Source organism: Anser cygnoides, chromosome 19 (genome assembly GCF_040182565.1).
Source record: "Anser cygnoides isolate HZ-2024a breed goose chromosome 19, Taihu_goose_T2T_genome, whole genome shotgun sequence".
Classification (NCBI taxonomy): domain Eukaryota; kingdom Metazoa; phylum Chordata; class Aves; order Anseriformes; family Anatidae; genus Anser; species Anser cygnoides.
In genome coordinates, this window is record NC_089891.1 from 6,278,453 (window position 1) to 6,297,158 (window position 18,706).

General features: G+C 64.0%; 1 protein-coding gene across 1 annotated transcript; it reads left to right on the forward strand.

Moving 5' to 3' along the window:
• The first annotated feature begins 136 nt into the window (after positions 1 to 136).
• Positions 137 to 14,245, forward strand: XYLT2 (xylosyltransferase 2). Its single transcript, XM_066980251.1, has 11 exons — positions 137 to 317; positions 5,452 to 5,923; positions 6,385 to 6,560; positions 7,503 to 7,705; positions 8,166 to 8,246; positions 8,471 to 8,687; positions 9,185 to 9,361; positions 10,265 to 10,524; positions 10,626 to 10,821; positions 11,258 to 11,591; positions 12,068 to 14,245. The coding sequence occupies exons 1-11, from the start codon at positions 183 to 185 to the stop codon at positions 12,388 to 12,390; spliced, it is 2,574 nt and encodes an 857-aa protein (XP_066836352.1). The 5' UTR covers positions 137 to 182; the 3' UTR covers positions 12,391 to 14,245.
• The last annotated feature ends 4,461 nt before the right edge of the window (positions 14,246 to 18,706 follow it).

An 18,706-nucleotide genomic window follows, 5' to 3' on the forward strand; every position in this document is an offset into this window, starting at 1 on the left:
ACACGCACACCCACGCACACCCACGCACACCCACGCACACCCCCCCCCTTGCACACCCCCCCCCGCCCCCCGCCCCGCTGCCCATGCGCGCTCCCTCCCCGCTTCGCCCCCCGCCCCCCCCGCCCCCCCCGCCCCTCCCCGCGCGTGCGCGCGCCGCCTCCCGGCCCGCGGCGGCCGTGACGATGGTGGCGAGCGGGCGGGCGCGGAAGCTGGCCCGGCGGTACCGGCTGGCCCTGGCCACGGCCCTCGGCATCCTCCTGCTGCAGGGCCTCGTCCTCTGGAGCTCCGCCGGCCTCGACGAGGAGGGCCCGGCCGAGGTGCGCCGGGGGGGGGCGGCGGGAGAGGGGCTGGGGGGGGATTTGGGGCGATTTGGGGCGATTTGGGGCGATTTGGGGCGATTTAGGGGCGTTTGGGGTGTGGGGGGGGATTTGGGGGGGGCGGGAGACCCCAAACTGCTTGCATGTGGGGATGGGGGAAAGGGGGGGGGTCGCGGTCAGGCTGTGCTGCTTGGGGGGGTGAGGGGGGGTTAATAGGGTGGTTAATTGGGGGGTTAGCGGGGGTTTAATGGGGGGGTTAATGGGGGGGTTAATGGGGGGGTTAATGGGGTCCCCAGGGGCTGCGGGCCGGGGGGAGCCGGTAACGGAGCCATGGGACTCCGTGGGATGTTCGGGGGCTCCCGCCTGGCTGCGGAGGGGGGCCGGGGGTCCCTGCGGCCCCGCGGGGACTTCGCAGCCGAACGCCGCCGGCACCCCCGCCTGGGGAAACTGAGGCAGGGCTGGAGGCGCTCGGCCAGGGGCGCTCGGAGCGGGCGCTGGGGAGATGGGGGGGTTGTGGGGCGCCTCGCTTCCACCCCCCCAACACGGCTCCCGGCCCCTCGGCCCCCAATTTCGCCGTGTTGGCCCCCAATTTCGCCGTGTTGGCCGCCAATTTCGCCGTGTTGGCCCCCAATTTCGCCGTGTTGGCCACCCAACTCCCCGCGCTGGTCACCAGTTTCACGGTGTTTGCTCCTCATGGGCTGCCCGGACGGAGCCCAGGCCTGCGGCTGGATCCCGTCTCCCCTGGAGCAGGCCGTGGGGCCGGCAGCCCCCCGTTTTGCAGGCTCCCTCGCCGGGCGTTTCACCTCCCCTTTCCCCCAAGACCCGCCAGTTGCAGGGCTCCTCGTGGCCCCAGGAACCTTCCCTGAGAGCAACGAGGGAAGAAGAGGGAGGATCGCGGCAGCGCCTGGCGAGGAGCGGGAGGAAGGCGTGAGGTGGTCGCATGCTCAGCAGCTTCGTTGACAGCCCCTGGACACCCCTCGGGGGGCAGCGCTTCATGCCCGGCATCCACACAACAGCGAAACGGAGCCAGGGAATTAACGTGGCAAGGAGACAGGACGTGGGGTTGCCTCTGATCTGAAGATGCTGTGAGTGTGAGAGCAGCCAGGGCTGCCTGATGGCCCCGTCCCTTTTTCTGTGACCTTGGCCGGGGCACTTCACCAGTCCCAACCTCCCTTCCCTCTGCGCCGTCCCACACTCCTTGGGAAGGCACCCCGGGGTGCTGCTGTCCTCTGGGCTGCCTCCTGCCTTGCCTCCTGCCCCACGTCCTCCGGCGGTGGCTCTTGGAGCACCCTCGCCTGGTTTCACCACGTCTCTTCTGAACACTGAGCTGGACACCGACGCGTTTGGCCATGGGCCCCTCCTCTGGACTCAGGATGGTTCGCCGCCACCAGGCTCATGGCTCTGGGGCCTGGGAACGGAGAAGGCAAGAAGCTTCCCGAGCTGTTCGGCAGCCCAAACCCATCAGCAAGCTGGGAAACGTCCAGTTAGCCTTGGTTACTTAGACAGCAAAGCTCCTCGTGTCCCTGCCCTTCTCCAGTTCCTGATCTTGGCCAGACCTGGAGGAGCCACCGTTCCCCGGGGGCATTTCTGGTAAAGATGAAAGCAGGCGAGCTCTCCCAGGGGACCCCGACCTTGCAGCCTTGGATGGCTTTGGGGAGCTTGGGATCCCCTAATTGCGTGCAGGAACGGCTCCTTCCCGCTGATGGGCACTGCTCCGGCCTGGCTCGCTCCCAGCACGCACCAGCTGCGACCCAGGGGAGCTGCGGGTCCTCCACGCGCCGTGAGCTCGCCCTGCCTTTCGGCTAGCGGGGTGGTCACCCTGCGTGCCCTGTGCCCGGGCTGGCAGCTGTGTGTTCCCCAGAGGGCTGCTCCGATGGCTGTCCCCTTCCTGGAGGGGTGACGGGAGCAGGCAGGGCTGTCCCCAGCCAGGGCTGGGCGCCACCAGGGGCGCGGGAGCAGGGGAAGGAGGGAGGTGGTCCCGACCTTGGCAGGGCTGTGCAAGAGGCTGAAGCCCCTCAGAGCCCTCTCGTGAGTCGCATCTCCCGGAGGACGGGCTGGGAGCATCCCTGTGCTCCCGCTGGCTGACGGGATGAGCGGCTCCCTTCCTCCGCAGTCAGCAGGATCCGTCCCCGGTGCCTCCCTGCTCCGAGCTGGGCAGAGGCTGCGCGAGGACTCATTCGGCTTCGGGCTTTGCCCTTCACTGGAGCAGGTTATAACATCATCTCGCACCAGCAGCGCCGAGCGCTCTCTGCCCCGTGGCGGGCTGTGGCCGCCTCAGAGCCCCCAGCCAGGAGGGGGACGTGTCGCATGGATCCTGTCCCTGCTGCGAGCCCACGCACGCGGGGCGGCTCCTGGCCTTGGCCTTGGAGTCTGCACGGCGACCCTGGATCCACCTGTCCGGCTCCTTGTCTGGAGGTACCCGTGCTCGGGTTTGGTGCCGGTTCCAGGCCCTGGAGGCTCCCTGGACTCGCCACGCAGACGCTTCGTGGCGTTCAGACCAGCAGGAGTCAGATCAGTTCCTCGCGGTGGCACCGACGGCTCCCGAGCGGCACGCGGGCAGCTGGAGCTGGCTCCTTGGGCACAAACTGCAGGACGTCCCCGTGGGCGGAGGCGAGGACCTGCCACCTGGGAGACGTGCCACAGCCCGGCCACGTCCTTATTCTCCCCCTTCGCCTCCCGGCTTCCTCCGTGCAGGCAGGCGGGGGCACCTCTTGGGCCTGTGTCTTGCTGTCAGCCACGCACGGTGGCCTCCAGAGAGGCTTCCTCTGAAACGTCTGTGCTTGCAGCTTGCCTGAGGTGCCTTCTTGTTTTTTTCCCCCAAAGAACTTGTTTTTAGGGGCTGTGATCGAGTCCATTTCCACACTGAGGCTTACGGATCTGCTGCTGCCTGAACGGACGGTGTCTGTGTCCAGATTCCCCCGGGGACTTTGGAAGGTTTTGGCGTTTGTTTGGCCTGATGGGAGCGGGCGTTTGGCGGACACCGAAGTCAGCCAGGCCCAGGCAGAACCCTGCAGGACACCAGCTGTTAACTCTCCTCCCCACAGGGGTCTCTGCTCTCTCCCCACCGATACTTTTATTTTCCGATTCGTATTTGGCCCCGGAGGCAGGACCGTGGGGACCGCGGCGTCGCATCGGGAGGAGGCAGAGGGGAGGCAGGACAGGGGAAGCGACCTCTGGCAGGCGGCTGGAGTCGTTTTGGGAGGAGGGACAGGCAGCTGCGGGCTCTCCTGGGAGCCCTGCCAAAGGCCCTGCACACGAGCCGTGAATGCAGCAGCGCAACGTGGCCGGGGCTGTTCCCTGCCCGCATGGGGCGGCGGGGTTGCTCCGCTGCGGTGCAGTAATTAGAAGCCACGGAGCTCGTTAACTAGCAGCTCCGGAAAGGCCAGCGCTGTCTGGGATGGTTTCCCTGCTGGGGACGGCAGCCGGGCTCCTCCTGGGGGACCGCGGGGCTGCAGCCAGGCGCGGGCATCGCGCAGGGGCCGTGCGTGGAGTCGGGCACGCGGCGGGTGCCGGCAGGGCAGGCGGCTCTCCCCGCAGGGATGGGGCGAGTCCCAGGAAGAGCCTTGCTCTTCGCTCCTCGGTCCCCTCCTGCCTCCCTGCTCCCGCGACGCTGTGCGGAGGGAACAGGTTGGTGACTATGCACAGGCGGTCCTGCGCGGTGCCCGGTGGGCTGCTCCCGGCCGCGGCGCCTGGCAGTGGAAGAGGGCTGGTCTGGTCCCTCCTGGCACCAGCCCCTTGGGGTTCAGGCGGCTGCGTGGCCCCTTTCTGGGTACCCGTGGGTTACGGGCTGCGGGGAGGCAGCTTCACCCCGGCACAGGTAGCTCGGGGGCGCTGGGCTGGCTCTGCCTTCGGCTGCAGGTCCGGCCAGGCGCTTTCCTGCCTTGCACAGCGTGCTCTCTCCTGGCCCAAGTGACCTTCCCAGCAGCTGCACCCACGGGGAGGCTTGTGCGGTGGGTTCGTTTGGCACCTGTGTGTCCTCAGAAGGTGCTGAAGGGCTGCTCCTCCCAGAGGGTTTGCACGGGGCTGCTGTGGCCGGGGCATCCCACGGGGCTCGTGCCTCACAGCATCCTCGTGCCCGGCTCAGCACCCTGGCCCCGCAGCTCCCTCTCTTGTCGCCGCTGTCCAAGCTGCAGCGTGCCCAGGAACAACTCCCCGCTCTCCCCAAGGCTAGCTCGTTTCTGCTAATCAGCCGGCCTGGCGGAGGTAACGAAGCGTAATTAACTGCTCCCTTTACACACAAACTTGGCTCCGTGGGAGGGGTTGTTAAAGGGATTTCTGGAGAGGCCGGCGATTGCAGCACCCGCTCCAGCCCAGTGCTGGGAGCCAGGGCGTGGGGAAGGGAGCGCGGGCAGGACCTTGTCTGACACAGCTCCGGCACCGTTAGCCCCAGGGGGTGCGTGCTGCCCTGCTGGGACCCCTCCTCTTGGATAAATTGGACCTTTGGGCTTGGATAAGTTGGACTTTAAGCTGGGGCTCACAGCGAGGAGCTGGTCCGTTTGCCACCTGGTAAAGTAACTACCAGTAGCTGAAGGAGCCCTGTGCTCACCGCCCCTGTTCGGGGATGTCCCTGCTCACACTGGTGCCTGGAAGGTGGCAGGAATCCATGTAGCCTCATCCATGTAGCCTCACAGGGAGTTATGTCCTGCTTCTGTATCGTGGGTGCTGTGACCCCGGGCTCTGCAGGCCAGGGTCTCCCTTGCTGGCAGTAGGGGTCTGGGTGCTGTGCCCCTGAGGGGGCAAAGGGCTGTGCAGGGAGGTGCTGTGGGGTCGCAGCCTGGGGGTTTAGGTGATGGAGGGGGGACATAACGGCCTCCTTTGCTGCTCCTGGAGCTCCTGGCTTGCTGCAGCGCTGGGTCATCGTGGTCATGGCTAATGGAAACCTGCTCGAGGCCGGAGGGTCAGATTCGCTGCTCCTCTGGGCTCAGCGCTGACCTTCCGCCCTGGGGAGAGGGCTGCAGCGAGGGATACCCGTCCCTGCCTTGCTCGTGGTGACGGCAGCCTGGCAGAGAAGGGTGTCGGTTACCGGGCTCCATGGGGACACCGGCACGGAGCACTGGGAACGAGGATGCCCTGAGTGTGTTGGCAGGGATGGGAGCTAATGCCTTGTCCTCTCTTCCGCATCCACCTGGCACAGGAGCGGCAGAAGAAGGCCAGGCTGCCCGAGAACAGCGATGGCTCCAAGGACTCGGACAGCTCTGCCGGGCGCCGGGGCAGCGCCGGTCGGAAGCACGGGCGGTGGCGGGGACGGCCGGACAGCCCCGGGGTGCCGGTGTCCAAGGTGGTGAGAGCCGTCACGGCGAGGCACAAAGCGGGACGGCGGCTGCCGGCCGCGCCGGACGCCTCCAGCCGGAGGAACCTGACGGAGGCGCGCGGGGACGCCCAGCTGGCCGTCTTCCAGCAGGGCGACACGGGCAGCGTGGAGGGGGCTCCGCAGCCCACCGAGAACAGCTTCGCCCCCAAGTGCGAGATCACGGGCAAAGACGCCCTCTCGGCGCTGGCCCGGGCCAGCAGCAAGCAGTGCCAACAGGAGATCGCCAACGTGGTGTGTCTGCACCGGGCCGGCAACCTCATGCCCCTGTCCGTGCCTCGCCACTGCCAGCTCTCGGGTGAGTCCTGCCGGGGTGGCCCTGGCTGCCTCCGGGCATCGGGAATATCCTGAAGGGGCACGTGGGCCGGCTCCTTTGTGTGAGCGACTGTCCCACCTGGCAGAAAGCTGCCTCAAGCTGTCGCTGATTCCCAGATTACCGCTGCCTGTGTAATCCTGTCAAAGCTGTGCCATCCTCCCTAAGCTGGGCCGCTCGTCCCAGCCGCTGCAGGGATCGGAGCTGGGCACAGCTGCGTCTTGTTACGAGGGGCTGGAGGGGGCATTCCCGCTTCCCAGCGCGTCCTGCCACGTGTGCCCTGCAGCGTTGCGGGGTTTGCCCTGTGTCGTGCTGCTCCCTGCGATCCCCTGCCTCGCTCGGATCTCCCTGCCGTGGCAGGAGCTGCACGTGGCAGGGCAGCAGTGTGCCCTGTGCCATCTGCATCTGAGGCCAGGCTGGCTGAGAGCCCTCTCCTCCCCTCCCAGGAAAGGTCAGCCCCGTGATCCAGTGGGACGAGAGCCGGCTGCAGCAGCTGCCCCCCAGCAAGCCCGTGCGCATCGCCTACATGCTGGTGGTGCACGGCAGGGCCATTCGCCAGCTGAAGCGGCTCATCAAGGCGGTGTACCACCAGCAGCACTTCTTCTACATCCACGTGGACAAGGTGCGTGGCAGGGGGCAAGGCAGGAGGGGAGGGGGTGTGCTGACAGTGTCTGGGTCCGTCACCGAAGCAGCCCACAGAGCTGGGGTGCAGACGGATGCTAAACGGAGGCGCAGCATCTCCTGTGCTAAGGGAAGTGGCTGGGTGAGGTTTGTCCTCGCTGCCTGTGGCGCTGCGACCCTCCCTTAGCTCTCTGCATCCCCAGAAAAGGGTAGGTAGGACCCCAGTCAGGTTCAAGAGGCATTTGGACAACGCTCTCAGACGTACAGTTAGATTTTAACAGAGGGTTCAATGATCCTCGTAGGTCCCTTCCAGCTCAGGATGTTTTATGATTCTGTGGTCTGTCCACCCTGCCCAGAGCAGGGGGAGCTCAGCCCTTGGGGCTGCAGGGAGCAGGAGGTCTCTGCTCACCTTCCCCCCAGCACTGCGTCCTTTCACAAGATCCCAGGGAGAGCTGTGGGTTTGCCTGCTGGAAGGAGAAGATCGTTGGGGTCAGGCAATCAGCTCTGTCCTGGCTGCCCACTTTTATTTCTCAGCAGCAAATGAAAGAGGCTGGCTGCTGTGCCCTGGGCAGGCAGCGGTAGGTCATGGGATGGCTACTGCACGGAGCTGCCTCTGCTGCTCGGGGGGGACTTCAGAGGCAGGCCGGGCTGTCTGGCTGGTTGGGAACACAGCAAGAAGGGGCACAGCAGCATGGAGGGGTGGCTGAGCCCTTCCAGGCAGTGTATAGGGGCTGGCTGCCCTTGCCTGAGGCTCGTGAGCAGCCCCTGACAGCAGCAGCCTGAAGTTCAGCCGTGCGGTGAGCTGGGGCCCCGCAGGGCTGCAGGATCCAGCTCTGATGCTGCTCAGGGCAGCAAGGCATGGACAGAGCCAGGACTGGGGTGAGGAGGGGTGGGTCCCTGGCAATACGAGCCCCTGCTGACCGTGAGCTTCGTTCCCCCGCAGCGCTCCAACTACCTCCACCGTGAGGCGGTGGAGCTGGCCCGGCACTACCCCAACATCCGCGTGACGCCCTGGCGCATGGTGACCATCTGGGGAGGTGCCAGCCTGCTGAAGATGTACCTGCGCAGCATGAAGGACCTGCTGGAGCTCTCCGAGTGGCCCTGGGACTTCTTCATCAACCTGAGTGCCACCGATTACCCCACAAGGTGGGCACCTCGCTGGGGCGGGGGAGGACAGCGGAAGGGTTCGGGCTGCGTGGCTCCCCGGTGAGCCCTGGGAGTAACGCTGCTGGGAGGAGCAGGGAGCGCAGGAAGGTGAGGTTGGAGATGGCAGCCACGTGCTGCTGCTCCAGGGCAAGGCTGGTTCCGTCTCTGCCCAGGAGCTCGGCCAATACCTCACAGGCTGTATTTTCCTCTTGTCGGGGTGTTGCAGGGAAATGCTCACATGAACGCGTGTATATCTGGGCGTGCATCGGGGCTGCACACCCTCAGCAGGCGCCAGACGGCAGAAGGACCAGGGCTTTGTCTTCCCACGATGGGATAAGGGCCTGAGTCAGCGCCTGCCAGGCAGCCTGAGGCTCCTCGTGTCTGGTGGCTCTTGCAGCATGAATGTTTACTGGGTTGCTCTATCCCAGCGGCCATTAATGCTTCCTAATTTGCATCTCAGGACCAACGAGGAGCTGGTGATGTTCCTGTCCAAATACCGAGATAAGAACTTCCTGAAGTCTCATGGCCGAGACAACGCCAGGTAACCCCAGCTAGGGGCAGAGCTGAGCTGGAGGAACAGAAAAGCGGGAATTTGGGGAGAAGAACAGAACCAGGAGGCTGGGGGGCTGCTCGGGCTGTGGCTACCAGAGGCGTAGCAGGGCTGCTGTGTGGCAAGCTGTGTCACGAGTGGTAGTCCATTGGTTTTACACTGCAGGAGAGTTCCACCCTGTGTCCGTGGCCCCTCACCCTTGTCTCCGTGCCCAGGTTTATCAAGAAGCAGGGCCTGGACCGCCTGTTCCACGAGTGTGACTCCCACATGTGGCGCCTGGGCGAGCGCCACATCCCCGAGGGCATCGTGGTGGATGGGGGCTCAGACTGGTTCTCGCTGACGCGCAGCTTCGTGGAGTACGTGGTGTACGCGGACGACCAGCTGGTGTCCCAGCTGCGGCAGTTCTACACCTACACGCTGCTGCCAGCCGAGGTGGGTGCCTGCGGCACGTGGGCAGCCAAGTTTGGGGCCAGCATTGCCGTAAGGGCTCCCGTGTCCTTGTTTCAGCCTTACTCCTTCTCCCCAAGAAACAAACCAAAAAAGTGATGCTGGCTTTGGTAGGGTTTTCTTCTCCCTGTGCTTACCATCCCTGCCCTAGGCAGCTGCGAAGGGCATCGCTGGTTCTGCTCTGGCAGCTTTGTGCCTCCTTTGCCCAGGTCCGGGAGTGAAAGAGCAGGAGAGGAGCAGGCGTGCCAAGGGCTGTGTTTGTAACCAGCCCTGTGCTTTAGGTCCCGACGCCTGTGGGCTGGATAAGGACTGATGTGCGTGTATAATCTGATCTCTTACGGGTTGCCCTGTGCTGGGAACCGGGACAGGTTTCTCTGTCCAGGAGCTCTCCGGGCCTGTCGTGTTCTTCTGAGTGCAGGGTGGGGGGCCTCCGTTAACCACCCTCCTCCATGGGTCTCCTGTCCCTTCTCTGCCGCGCACAGTCCTTCTTCCACACGGTCCTGGAGAACAGCCACGCCTGCGAGACGCTGGTGGATAACAACCTGCGGGTGACCAACTGGAACCGTAAGCTGGGCTGTAAGTGCCAATATAAACACATAGTCGACTGGTGCGGGTGCTCCCCAAATGACTTCAAACCCCAGGACTTCCTCCGGCTACAGGTGAAAAAGATCCTCCTTTTTCCTCACGCTCTCTCCCCTCTTCCCTGTCTCTGTCCCCAGCCCTTCTCTCTGAGCTGCCCCGCAGGCGCACCCCTGGGTGCTGTGCCGCTGCTCCCCGCGTCTGCACGAGCCTCACCCCAGCCCAGCAAGGGACGGGAGCAGGATTGGTTCTCCAGGCGGAGTGGGGCTTGGCGCAGACGTGTCTGTAAATGCTCGGGTGGCAGGATTGTGCTGACTGTCCTGCCCAGCAGCCAGGCTTCTGCTTGCAGTGCTGCTCCTTTTCACAGACTTCCTCATTTTCCTGCTCTTTCCCTGCAGACTAATTACTTGGGGCAAGTACCTGCTCAGGAAAAACACTGAGTGCTGTCCTCTTTGGCAGGACAAAGCACGCTGTGATGAACCGCCTGCCGTGCGCTCAGCGAGCTGAGATGTAGGCTGAACAGGGGAGGTCTGGGGGAGGTTCAGCCCTTGGAAGTGAAGTTAGCAAGATTTTCTGCCCTGCAGTCCTGAGCTTTTTACGGTGCATGGCCCCGATCCCGCAGGCAGTGCCGCATGGCCAGGGCTCTGCAGAGGCTCTGGAGGGTGGGGGCCCGTCTGAGCAGAGATTGCAGCTAAGGAACTAGATGCCACGTCTGCTGCTGAGCACATAAAGGGGAGGCAGTGGGAGAGATGAGAACCTATCCACGTAACCGCTAACCGTACTGTTTGCTCCCGCTGATCCTGCCTCAGAGGATCCCACGTAGAGGCTGTTTGTGCTTTGCTGCTCCTTACCCTGCCCCATCAGAGGGGGCAGGATGGGTCCCAGCATGTTTCTTCCCAATGCCTCACGCCCAGCTGCCCCGCTGAGGCAGGAGGGCGGAGGGGGTGCCACCACCGCTGCTAGAAACGCCTCTGCTCTTCCAGCAACTCTCCAGACCCACCTTCTTCGCCCGCAAGTTCGAGTCGACGGTGAATCAGGAGGTGCTGGAGATCCTGGACACCCACCTCTACGGCAACTACCCCCCCAACACGCCAGCCCTGAAGGCGTACTGGGAGAACGTCTACGACCGCGTCGACGGGCTCAGCGGCCTCAGCGACGTCACCCTCACCTTCTACACTGCCTTCTCCCGGCTGGGGCTCCGCAAAGCCGCCTCCGTGCTGGCACCAAAGGAGAAGCTCTGCAGGTGGGGCACGTGCCGCAGCCCAGCCCAGGCTCTGAGCGGTGGCTGCTGCTGGGAGGATGCCGATGCTCACGCGTGCCACCTCTCCGTCTCTTTTTCTCCAGGTTTGAGCCCCGTGGCTTCCCGTCCAGCGTGCACTTGTATTTCTACGACGACCGCTTCCAGGGGTACCTGGTGATGCAGGAAGTGCAGAACGCGGCGACTGGGCAGGCAGAGGCCTTGGAGGTGTGGATGATGCCCCAAGGAGCTCTGAAGCTGGCGGGTCACGGAGGGCAGGCAAACCGGTTACAAAACCTGGAGGTAAATGGGAAACGTGTCCCTCGCAGCACCTACTTTTCTCCCCAGCTTTTTCACTCCGTGCTGCCCTTCCTTTTCTCCCCAGCCTGCATGCTGAGGCGGGCAGAGAGAGAGAGTGCTGTTGTCAGGGCTGCGAGTGGATTTTTGTCAAAGAATTACTCTTGAGTTTGGAGCTAATCCTTTGGGAAAGGCCTGAAGGGATCTTGCAGGGGGGAGCTGAGGCTGCTGGTGCCAGCACCTCTGGCTGCAGTAGGCATCGCATGCGGCTGGCTTGGCCCTGCCATGGTGCAGGCGGGCGGGGGAGCAGCGCAGGCTGGGTGTGCATTGCTTTGGGCTCCAGAGCTTGTGCCCTCCTCAGTTTGGGATGGTGAAGCACAAAACCTGAGCTGGTCTTGTCAGCCCGCCCAGTGTCCCACTGCCTTGTGCCTCGTCCCTGCAGGTGGGCACAGAGTGGGACCCCAAGGAAAGGCTCTTCCGCAATTTTGGAGGCTTGATGGGGCCTTTTGACGAGCCGGTGGCCATGCAGAAGTGGTCGCGGGGCCCCAACCTGACAGCCACGGTGGTGTGGATCGACCCCACGTACGTCATCGCCACCTCCTACGACATCACGGTGGATGCGGAGACAGAGTTCACCCAGTACAAGCCCCCCCTCAACCGGCCCCTGCGCCCCGGCGTCTGGACCATCCGCCTCCTGCAGTTCTGGGAGCCCCTGGGGGAGAACCAGTTCTTGGTGGTGCCCCAGACCTTCAACCGCAAGCAGCCTCTCAGGAAAGGTGAGGACACTCTGGAGATCGGGGCTGGGGTCTTTCTGTAGGGGAAAAAAATGGTGAAAAGCATTGTTTTGCTTGTTCCCTGCCAATGTTTAAGGCTATAGATCTTAAGGAAGAACTATGCCTGGCTCTTGTGCAGGGGGGTTGGACCAGATGACCTCCAGAGGTCCCGTCCAGCCTCAATCACTCTGATTCTGTGATTTATCTTTTTCCCCCTGGTTCTGGTCTCTCTGGCTTGCAAGGCAGGAGCCATCCCCCCTGGTGGCGTCCCCATGTCTCCGTGAGCCCTCAGACCGGGCCACTAGGCTGCTGTGGGCCCGTTTGCAGGCGAGCCAGGTTCACCCCTCCATCCTCCAGCTGCATCCCTGTTCCTTGCCATGGAGGGGACGGGGCTGCAAGGGGTTGGGGTGCTGGGGGCGGTGGCAGGAGGAGCTGGGACGTTACCGCGCTGCTGATCTCTTTCTCCCCGTCCTGTCCAGACGATAGCAACTGGCTGCACGGCGGGCCCCCCCGCAACGAGTACATGGAGCAGAGCTTCCAGGGCCTGGGGGGGATCCTGAACCTGCCGCGCTCGGAGGAGGCAGAGGCGGCGGCGGCGGGGAAGGCGCAGCTGACAGGCCGGGCGCTGGACGAGTGGGCAGACAGCGCCATCAGCGCCTTCTGGTCCGTGGCAGACGTTTGCGTCAGCAGCTCCTCCTCCTGCTCCTCCCTGGAGACCTGCAGCAAAACCTCCTGGAGCTCGCTGTCCCCGGACCCCAAATCAGAACTGGGGCCCGTCAAACCTGACGGGCGGCTGAGGTAGCAGGAGCAGCCGGGGGGGCGGCGTTGGGAGCGAGGAGCGTCCTCCGTCACCGGCGTGGGGCGTCTCTGGACTACATCACCCCGTGCCATTCACACCGTAGTAACTCGAGGAAAAGAGTATGGGAACCGGCGGGCCAGGGAAATCCTCCTGTGGGTATTTTAGGTGGAGAGGGAGGTGTGAGATGTGGTCTCGCCCACCTCCCCCAGGAACGGGCACTTGCTGGCCAGGCGAGAGTGTGCCGGGGCGCCCGTTACCGCGGGGTGTGGGTGGTGCCGGCGGTTGGGAAGAGCTGCGTGCTTGTTTCTTCGGTGCCTCGGGAAGGGGTGAGATGGGCTGGGAAGGGAGGCTGGCAGGGGGGTGGGCTCTGGACCAACTCAGCACCCTGTCCTCTCTGCCCGGCCCCAGGGGGATCTGTGCAGGATCGGGCCCTGTGCTGCAGGCTGCCCCCCAGGAGGGCTGGCTGGGGACTCCAGGGACAGGGCACACAGGGAAAGTCGGAAGCAGAATTGGTTGAAACCTGCCATGTGCATGGAGCTGCTGCCAGCCCGGGGCTTGCATCTCATCCCCTCGACCCCAGCCCTTTAGTTTGTATTTTTATAAATATATATATAGAAATATATATGATGCAAAGTGCAATAGAGACAAGACCCCGCATTGGCCGGGCCAATTGTGTCTCCATCTCCCCTGAGACTGTAACATACCTTGTTCTCTTGGGTGTCGTGGTGGTACAGGACAGGGTGCTGGGTTGTTTACATTTTTTTTTAATTATTGTTATCATTATTATTATTATTGTTTTGCTGTTTCCCCATTTCCTGCTGGGGGCTGATGGGGAACCACATCCTGCTGCCCCTGGGCAGGGCTGCCCCAGGCCTGCGGGGCGCTGCCTGCCCTCCAAGGCAGCAGCCTGACTGTGCCAAATGTTTGGAGCTGGTGTTGTTTGCTGCGCGGTGGCCCTGGCTTGGTGAGCAGTTTATGCCCAGTAAGCTGCTGCGGATGCTGCAGCCTCTGTCTCCGCTTCAGTTGAGGCTCTGGGCACCGGGCTGCTCACGTCCCCTGCCAAAACGCGACGCACGTGGCTGATGTCCTGGTGCGGATGAGACGGCAGCTGTCCTGTGCCATGGCCCAGCCTTCTCCTTTCTCCCTGGTCAGCAGAAGCTCTCAGGATCTGCTGTGCTTCCCTGGCTAAAAAGCAAAGAAGTGAGACGAGGTCCGGCTGGCTCCATCTGCTCTCTGCTGTCTGCTTGCTTCCCCGAGGGACCAGAAGCTGCCTCCTCGGGGCAAAGGGAGCTGCAGAGCCTCCTGCTTCCCCCATCCACCTCCCAGCTCGGAGGCTGCCTGCAGCGTTCCTCTCCCAAACACCAGCGCTGCCTGGAGAGAAGGCTGTGGTTGGTTTTGTGCCCTGGGAAGGTGCTCACAGCCGTGTTGGACTGCAGCGGAGCTTGTGTACGGCCTGGGACCAAGACACTGCCCCTGGGGCTGGGCTGGGGCAGGGGAGCCGCTGGGAATGGGGATGCTGGAGCTTGTCCACTCCCTCCTCTCTGCTTGTACATCAGCCACAGCATCTCCAAAGACTTCTGTGCCACCTTCCTGCAGGGCTGTGCTCAGGCTGCCCGGGGGCTCGCCTCGCCGCCTCCTTTCCCTTGGGCATTGAGGACAGCGGTGCTGTGAGAGGGGTGCTGCGCGAGGGACGGGACTGGGGGCAGCGAGGGGAGGCGATGCCTGGCCTGGGGCCACCAGCGCTGTGTGGGGCTGTCTGTCAGCGCTGTGTGGGGCTGGCGGCACTCTGTGGAGGTGGCAGCGCTGTGTGGGGATGGCTGCGCTGTGCCCCTCGCCCCAAATATAACGATCTCCTGTACTGTGGCGTGCTGTGCTGGGCTACTGGGGTGCGGGAAGGGGATGAGGGCTGGGGGGGCGATACTTCAGGCCGTGCTGGGGCCGGTCAGCCCCCTGTTGGCTACGAGCGGTAATTAACTAATTAACTAATTAATCAGCTGGGGCTGTCCCCCCCCCCGGCGGGCCCAGCCCAGGCCCAGCCCCGCGGGCCTCGTCTCCCTGGCAACCGCCGGTCCCGCCTCTGGTACCGCCGGCAGCCAATAGGGGGCGGCGGCGGGCGGCGCGGCGGCCAATGGCGGCGGGCGGGGGGCGGGGCCGGGGCCGGTGCGGCGGCGGGGGCTGGGGCTGGGGCCGGGGCCGGGGACGGGGCCGGGCCCCGCCGCGGGGCGCCCTGCCCGGGCCGGCCGGGCCGAGGGATGGCGCAGCCCGGGGGCGGCGGGGCGGCCATGGACGGCAACGTGCTGGCCATCGTCATCGCCGCCAGTGAGCCGCGGGGCGAGGGGGAACCGGGCTGGGAGTGCGGGAACGGGGCTGGGAATGGGCGAACCGGGTTGGGAACGGGGCTGGGAACGGGCCGGGAGTGGGGTAGTGGGGGTGAGAAGGGGGCTGGGAATGGGGGAACCGGGCTGGGAGTGGGGTAATGGGGCTGGGGATGGGGCGGGGAATGGGGGAATGGGGCTGGGGACGGAGGAACAGGCTGGGAGTAGGGTAATGGGGCTGAGAATGGGGCTGGGAGTGGGTTAATGGGCTGGGAACGGGGCTGGGGACGGGGCTGGGGACAGAGGAATGGGCTGGGAATGGGGGAACCGGGCTGGGAGCCGGGGAACGGGGCTGGGAGCCTGACCCGGTGCTGTGCAGCCCCAGCTGGGGTCCCACAGCTGCTGGAGCCAGGCCGGTGCCTCCCCCCCATGAGCTGTGGGTGCGGAGCTGGGGCTGAGCCCCCGAGCCCTGTGCCGTGCCCCCGACCCCACGGGGAGAGGTGGCCGGGGGACAAGCGGGGCTCTCAGCGTCCTGGGGTCAGGCGGCAGGCAAAGCCGGTGTCTGTGGCTTGTTCCCGAGCTGATTTTGTGCCCAGAAACGCAGGGGGTGAAGGGGGGCAGCTGCCGGCAGGCCCTGCCCAGCCCGGCTCACCCCCGCGCCCCCCCCGTCCCACCTCCGGCAGCGGTGTCCACGTCCGTGTTCATCGTGGCCGTCCTCATCCTGCTGCTGCTCTTGTACCACCGGGACCCCATGTGCTGCCAGTTCCTCTGCTCCTGCCGCTTCTTCCAGACCCCCGGGCAGTGTGTGAGTACCTTCCCTCCCCTCCTGCCAGCGGGTCCCACACCGGCCCCAGATCCCAGCTCTCCTTCCCACCCGGTGGGGTCCTCGAGGCCGGACCCCCTGCCTTCCCTCTGCACCCACCCGCACGTGCCTGGCCGTGCAGCCCGCAGCAAGGCCTCCGGCTCCCCGAGCTGCTCGCAGAGGGGTGTCCTCCTCCCCCGGCACGTTCGTGTGCAGGGCTGGGCTCCTCCGGGCTGCTGCTTCACAGGGAAGGGGCCCAGCAGGGAAGGGGGCCGGAAGGCTCGGCGCAGAGGCAGACAATGCCGCTCTCTAGCGCTTGCATCCCAGCAACTGGCTTCTTGCGCGAGACACAAAGCCCTTTCACTCGCATCTGTAATTTCCTGGGGCTGCCTTTCAAGTGGGGAAGCTGCTGATGGAAAAAGAGCAGCGCGTGCAGCCAGCGCGGCCTTTGTGGCAGCGGCCGCCTTGGGGAAAGCTTGGCCTCCAAAAGCTGCGGGGACGGCAGCTCGGGAGGAGGGCCCTGGGTACTGCTCCAGCGCCCTGGAGAAGAGGGGACCTTCTGCCTCGGCTAGCAGGGGACGGAGAGATTGTTGAGTGGAAGGGAAATCTAATAGCTCCAGCAGAAATCACAGCGGCAGTGGGCTGCCTTGCTGGTGTCCCCTGCCTGCTTTGCTGCGTCTGTTCCTTTCCCCTCTCCTCCCTGCTGTGGCACACGCTGGGGAGAGGGCTCAAAGCTCCTGGAGGCTGGGCAGGATGCATCCCGAGCTGCTTGGGACTGCCTTGGGACTGCTGCCGAGGAGCAGGACCTTGCTGGCACCGACCCGGCTCAGCTGCCTGTAACAGCCCCGGTGCCTGCGAGGCTCAGCCGGGTGTTCGCAGGCACAGGCACGGGGTCTGACTGGTGCTGGGCTGCGCTCTGCTGCTGCACGTGCCCCACAGATAACGCGGAGGTCCTGGGCTGCTTTCTGCCGGCAGAGCCGCCCTGTCTGGGAACGAGGAGCGTCCCGCGGCTCCTCTCCGTAGGAAGAATCTTTGCTTGCTCCCGCTCAGCACATTTGCAGGGAATTGAGTTTAAGTAGAGCAAGGCTGTTCAGGAACAGGACGTCTGTTGCTCTTCAGACTTGCTTGCTGCGTTACTCCGAACCGACTCCCTCGGTAGATAAGCGTTTACAAATTCTGTAACCCTGAGCGTGTGACCCGGCTCTTATCTGCGCTGGCGGGGCGGTCAGGTGGTTGTTGTCGTCTTCGTTGTTGTCTCCCAAAGCAAGCTCCTTCTGCTGAGTCTGAATGAAACCTGCCGCTGGGGCCAGGCTGCCGTCCCTCCAGCTGCGCGGCATCGTGGTGCCAGTGTGCTCGGGCGCTGCCTGCTGAGGCTGTGCCTTCCCTCCGCGGCTCCGGGGGCACTGCTGGAGCTGGGCACCTCCAGAAGCCAAAGGGAGAGTGCCGTGCCCCGCTGGGCTGTGATGAAGGCTCCTGCTGGGGGGGAAAGTGGGCTGCCTGCTGGCTGAGCTCTGCTGGCAGGCGGGGTGGGAGGGATTTTGGCTCGCTCTCATCTTTTCCCTTCCCGACCCCTCGTTACAGGACTGCCCCCCTCCGTACTTCAGCAGCAGCCAGCGGCTTGTGGGGCCCCAGCGCGGAGCATCGCGGCTGGAGAGCGCTGCTGAGAACCCTGGCATGCAGGTGAGGAGGCTGTCCCTAAGGGGAGCCGGGGGGAACTTGGAAGGGGACTCTGGTTACAGGGGTCTGGGGAGCTCCTGGGGTCATGTGGAGAAGGCCCTAAGCAGCAGGAACAACTTTGGGAAGCGCTGCCTGTATGTGAGATCCCGCAGAGGAGGGCCGGGGATGCGACAGGGCTACCACGTTGCCCTGAGGTGTTCGGGCACGATCCCTTGGAGCCTGGGATCCTGCAGAGCACATCTGCGTTGCGTGGCTGTGGTGTAACTGCCTCCTGGGAGGGCGTGCGGGTTTCCTCTTTCAGGGTTCAAGGAATGGCACCCACAGCTTTGAACCCTGAAGCACCTTGAGGTGGCACCGGGCCGTGAACTTCCGAGAACCACCGCGGTGCTGACATCTCTCTCTGGGCTTGGCATTCCCAGGGAGACGAGCTGTTCTGCGTCGGGCCCCCCAGCAGCTACCGGCTGCCTTCCTGGGAGCAGCCCCGCTTGCCGAGCTACGAAAGCGTGCGGAAGAAAGACCGCCAGCGGGAAATCCACCAGATGATCGCCAAGAGGTTTGGGCTGTGGGCAGATCCTTCCCAGGAGGTGAGCCTGAGGTTGTTCTCGGCTGGCAGAGCCCCAGGGGCAGTCCCCACTCCGCTCTGTCTTGCCTCAGCAATTTGCAGTAGCTGTGGACTCTGTTCTCTGCACTTGCCTTTCTCCGATAGCCTTTATCTCTGGGAAAGGCACACGGTGTACCAGGAGGCTCCTTTCGTGTGCATCTGTGCCAGTTAATGATTCATCCCTCTCGGTGCATTTGCAGAAATGCTTGTGCTGGGAGTAAGGGCAGAACTGCTGATGAAAGAGCAGACCCGTACAACTCCGAGCTGGGAATGTTAGTTTTGGATCCGTAAGGCTTCCATGGGTTCTTGCTCCCTTCTCCCTACAGGGCACCTCTGACAGGCCCCTCGCTGTTATCTTGAAGTGTTTATGGCTTATTCACGAGCCAAAGGCTTTGCCTGTTACCACGTTTAAGATTTGCACTCCCTCAACAGAATAGAGAAGAGCAAGTGCATCTGCCAAGTAGGTCCTGTGGCAGCATCCCAAGAGACTCCCGAACAAAAAGGCCTCATTGACTAAAGCAGGACAGAAATATTTGAAACCCGTAGAGCACAAAAGGTTCACTGATTTACCTGGATTTAATGCTGCATCATGGAATTTGGAATAGTCAGCACTTGGCATGCGGTGTTTGGGATTGTAACTAATGATACTTGCCCCGAAGTGAGAGCACTGATGGCACAGGAGGGTAAGGCCCAGGCAGCCTGGCGCTGAGGAGCTGAGTCTTGTGTTAACTGAAGTCATCTTTTTTCTGGCTTTGCAACAAGTGGTGACAAGTCCTTGGGACAAGGAGGAACAGGAACCTTACGCAGCGTACCAGGGGAGCGGGTGGAACATGCTGTGTCCTCTCCACTGGATTTCTGTCCCACTGTGTGGCAAACAAGGTCCCATGTCCCAGGTGCTCGGCCTGCTAGCAGCCTGCTCGTCTA

Coding starts and splice junctions, on each gene's coding strand:
- XYLT2 (XM_066980251.1), top strand. CDS start 183: ATGGTGGCGAGCGGGCGGGCGCGGAAGCTGGCCCGGCGGTACCGGCTG. Junction 8,247..8,470: donor CATGGCCGAGACAACGCCAG/GTAACCCCAGCT, acceptor CTCCGTGCCCAG/GTTTATCAAGAAGCAGGGCC. Junction 9,362..10,264: donor AGGACTTCCTCCGGCTACAG/GTGAAAAAGATC, acceptor CTGCTCTTCCAG/CAACTCTCCAGACCCACCTT.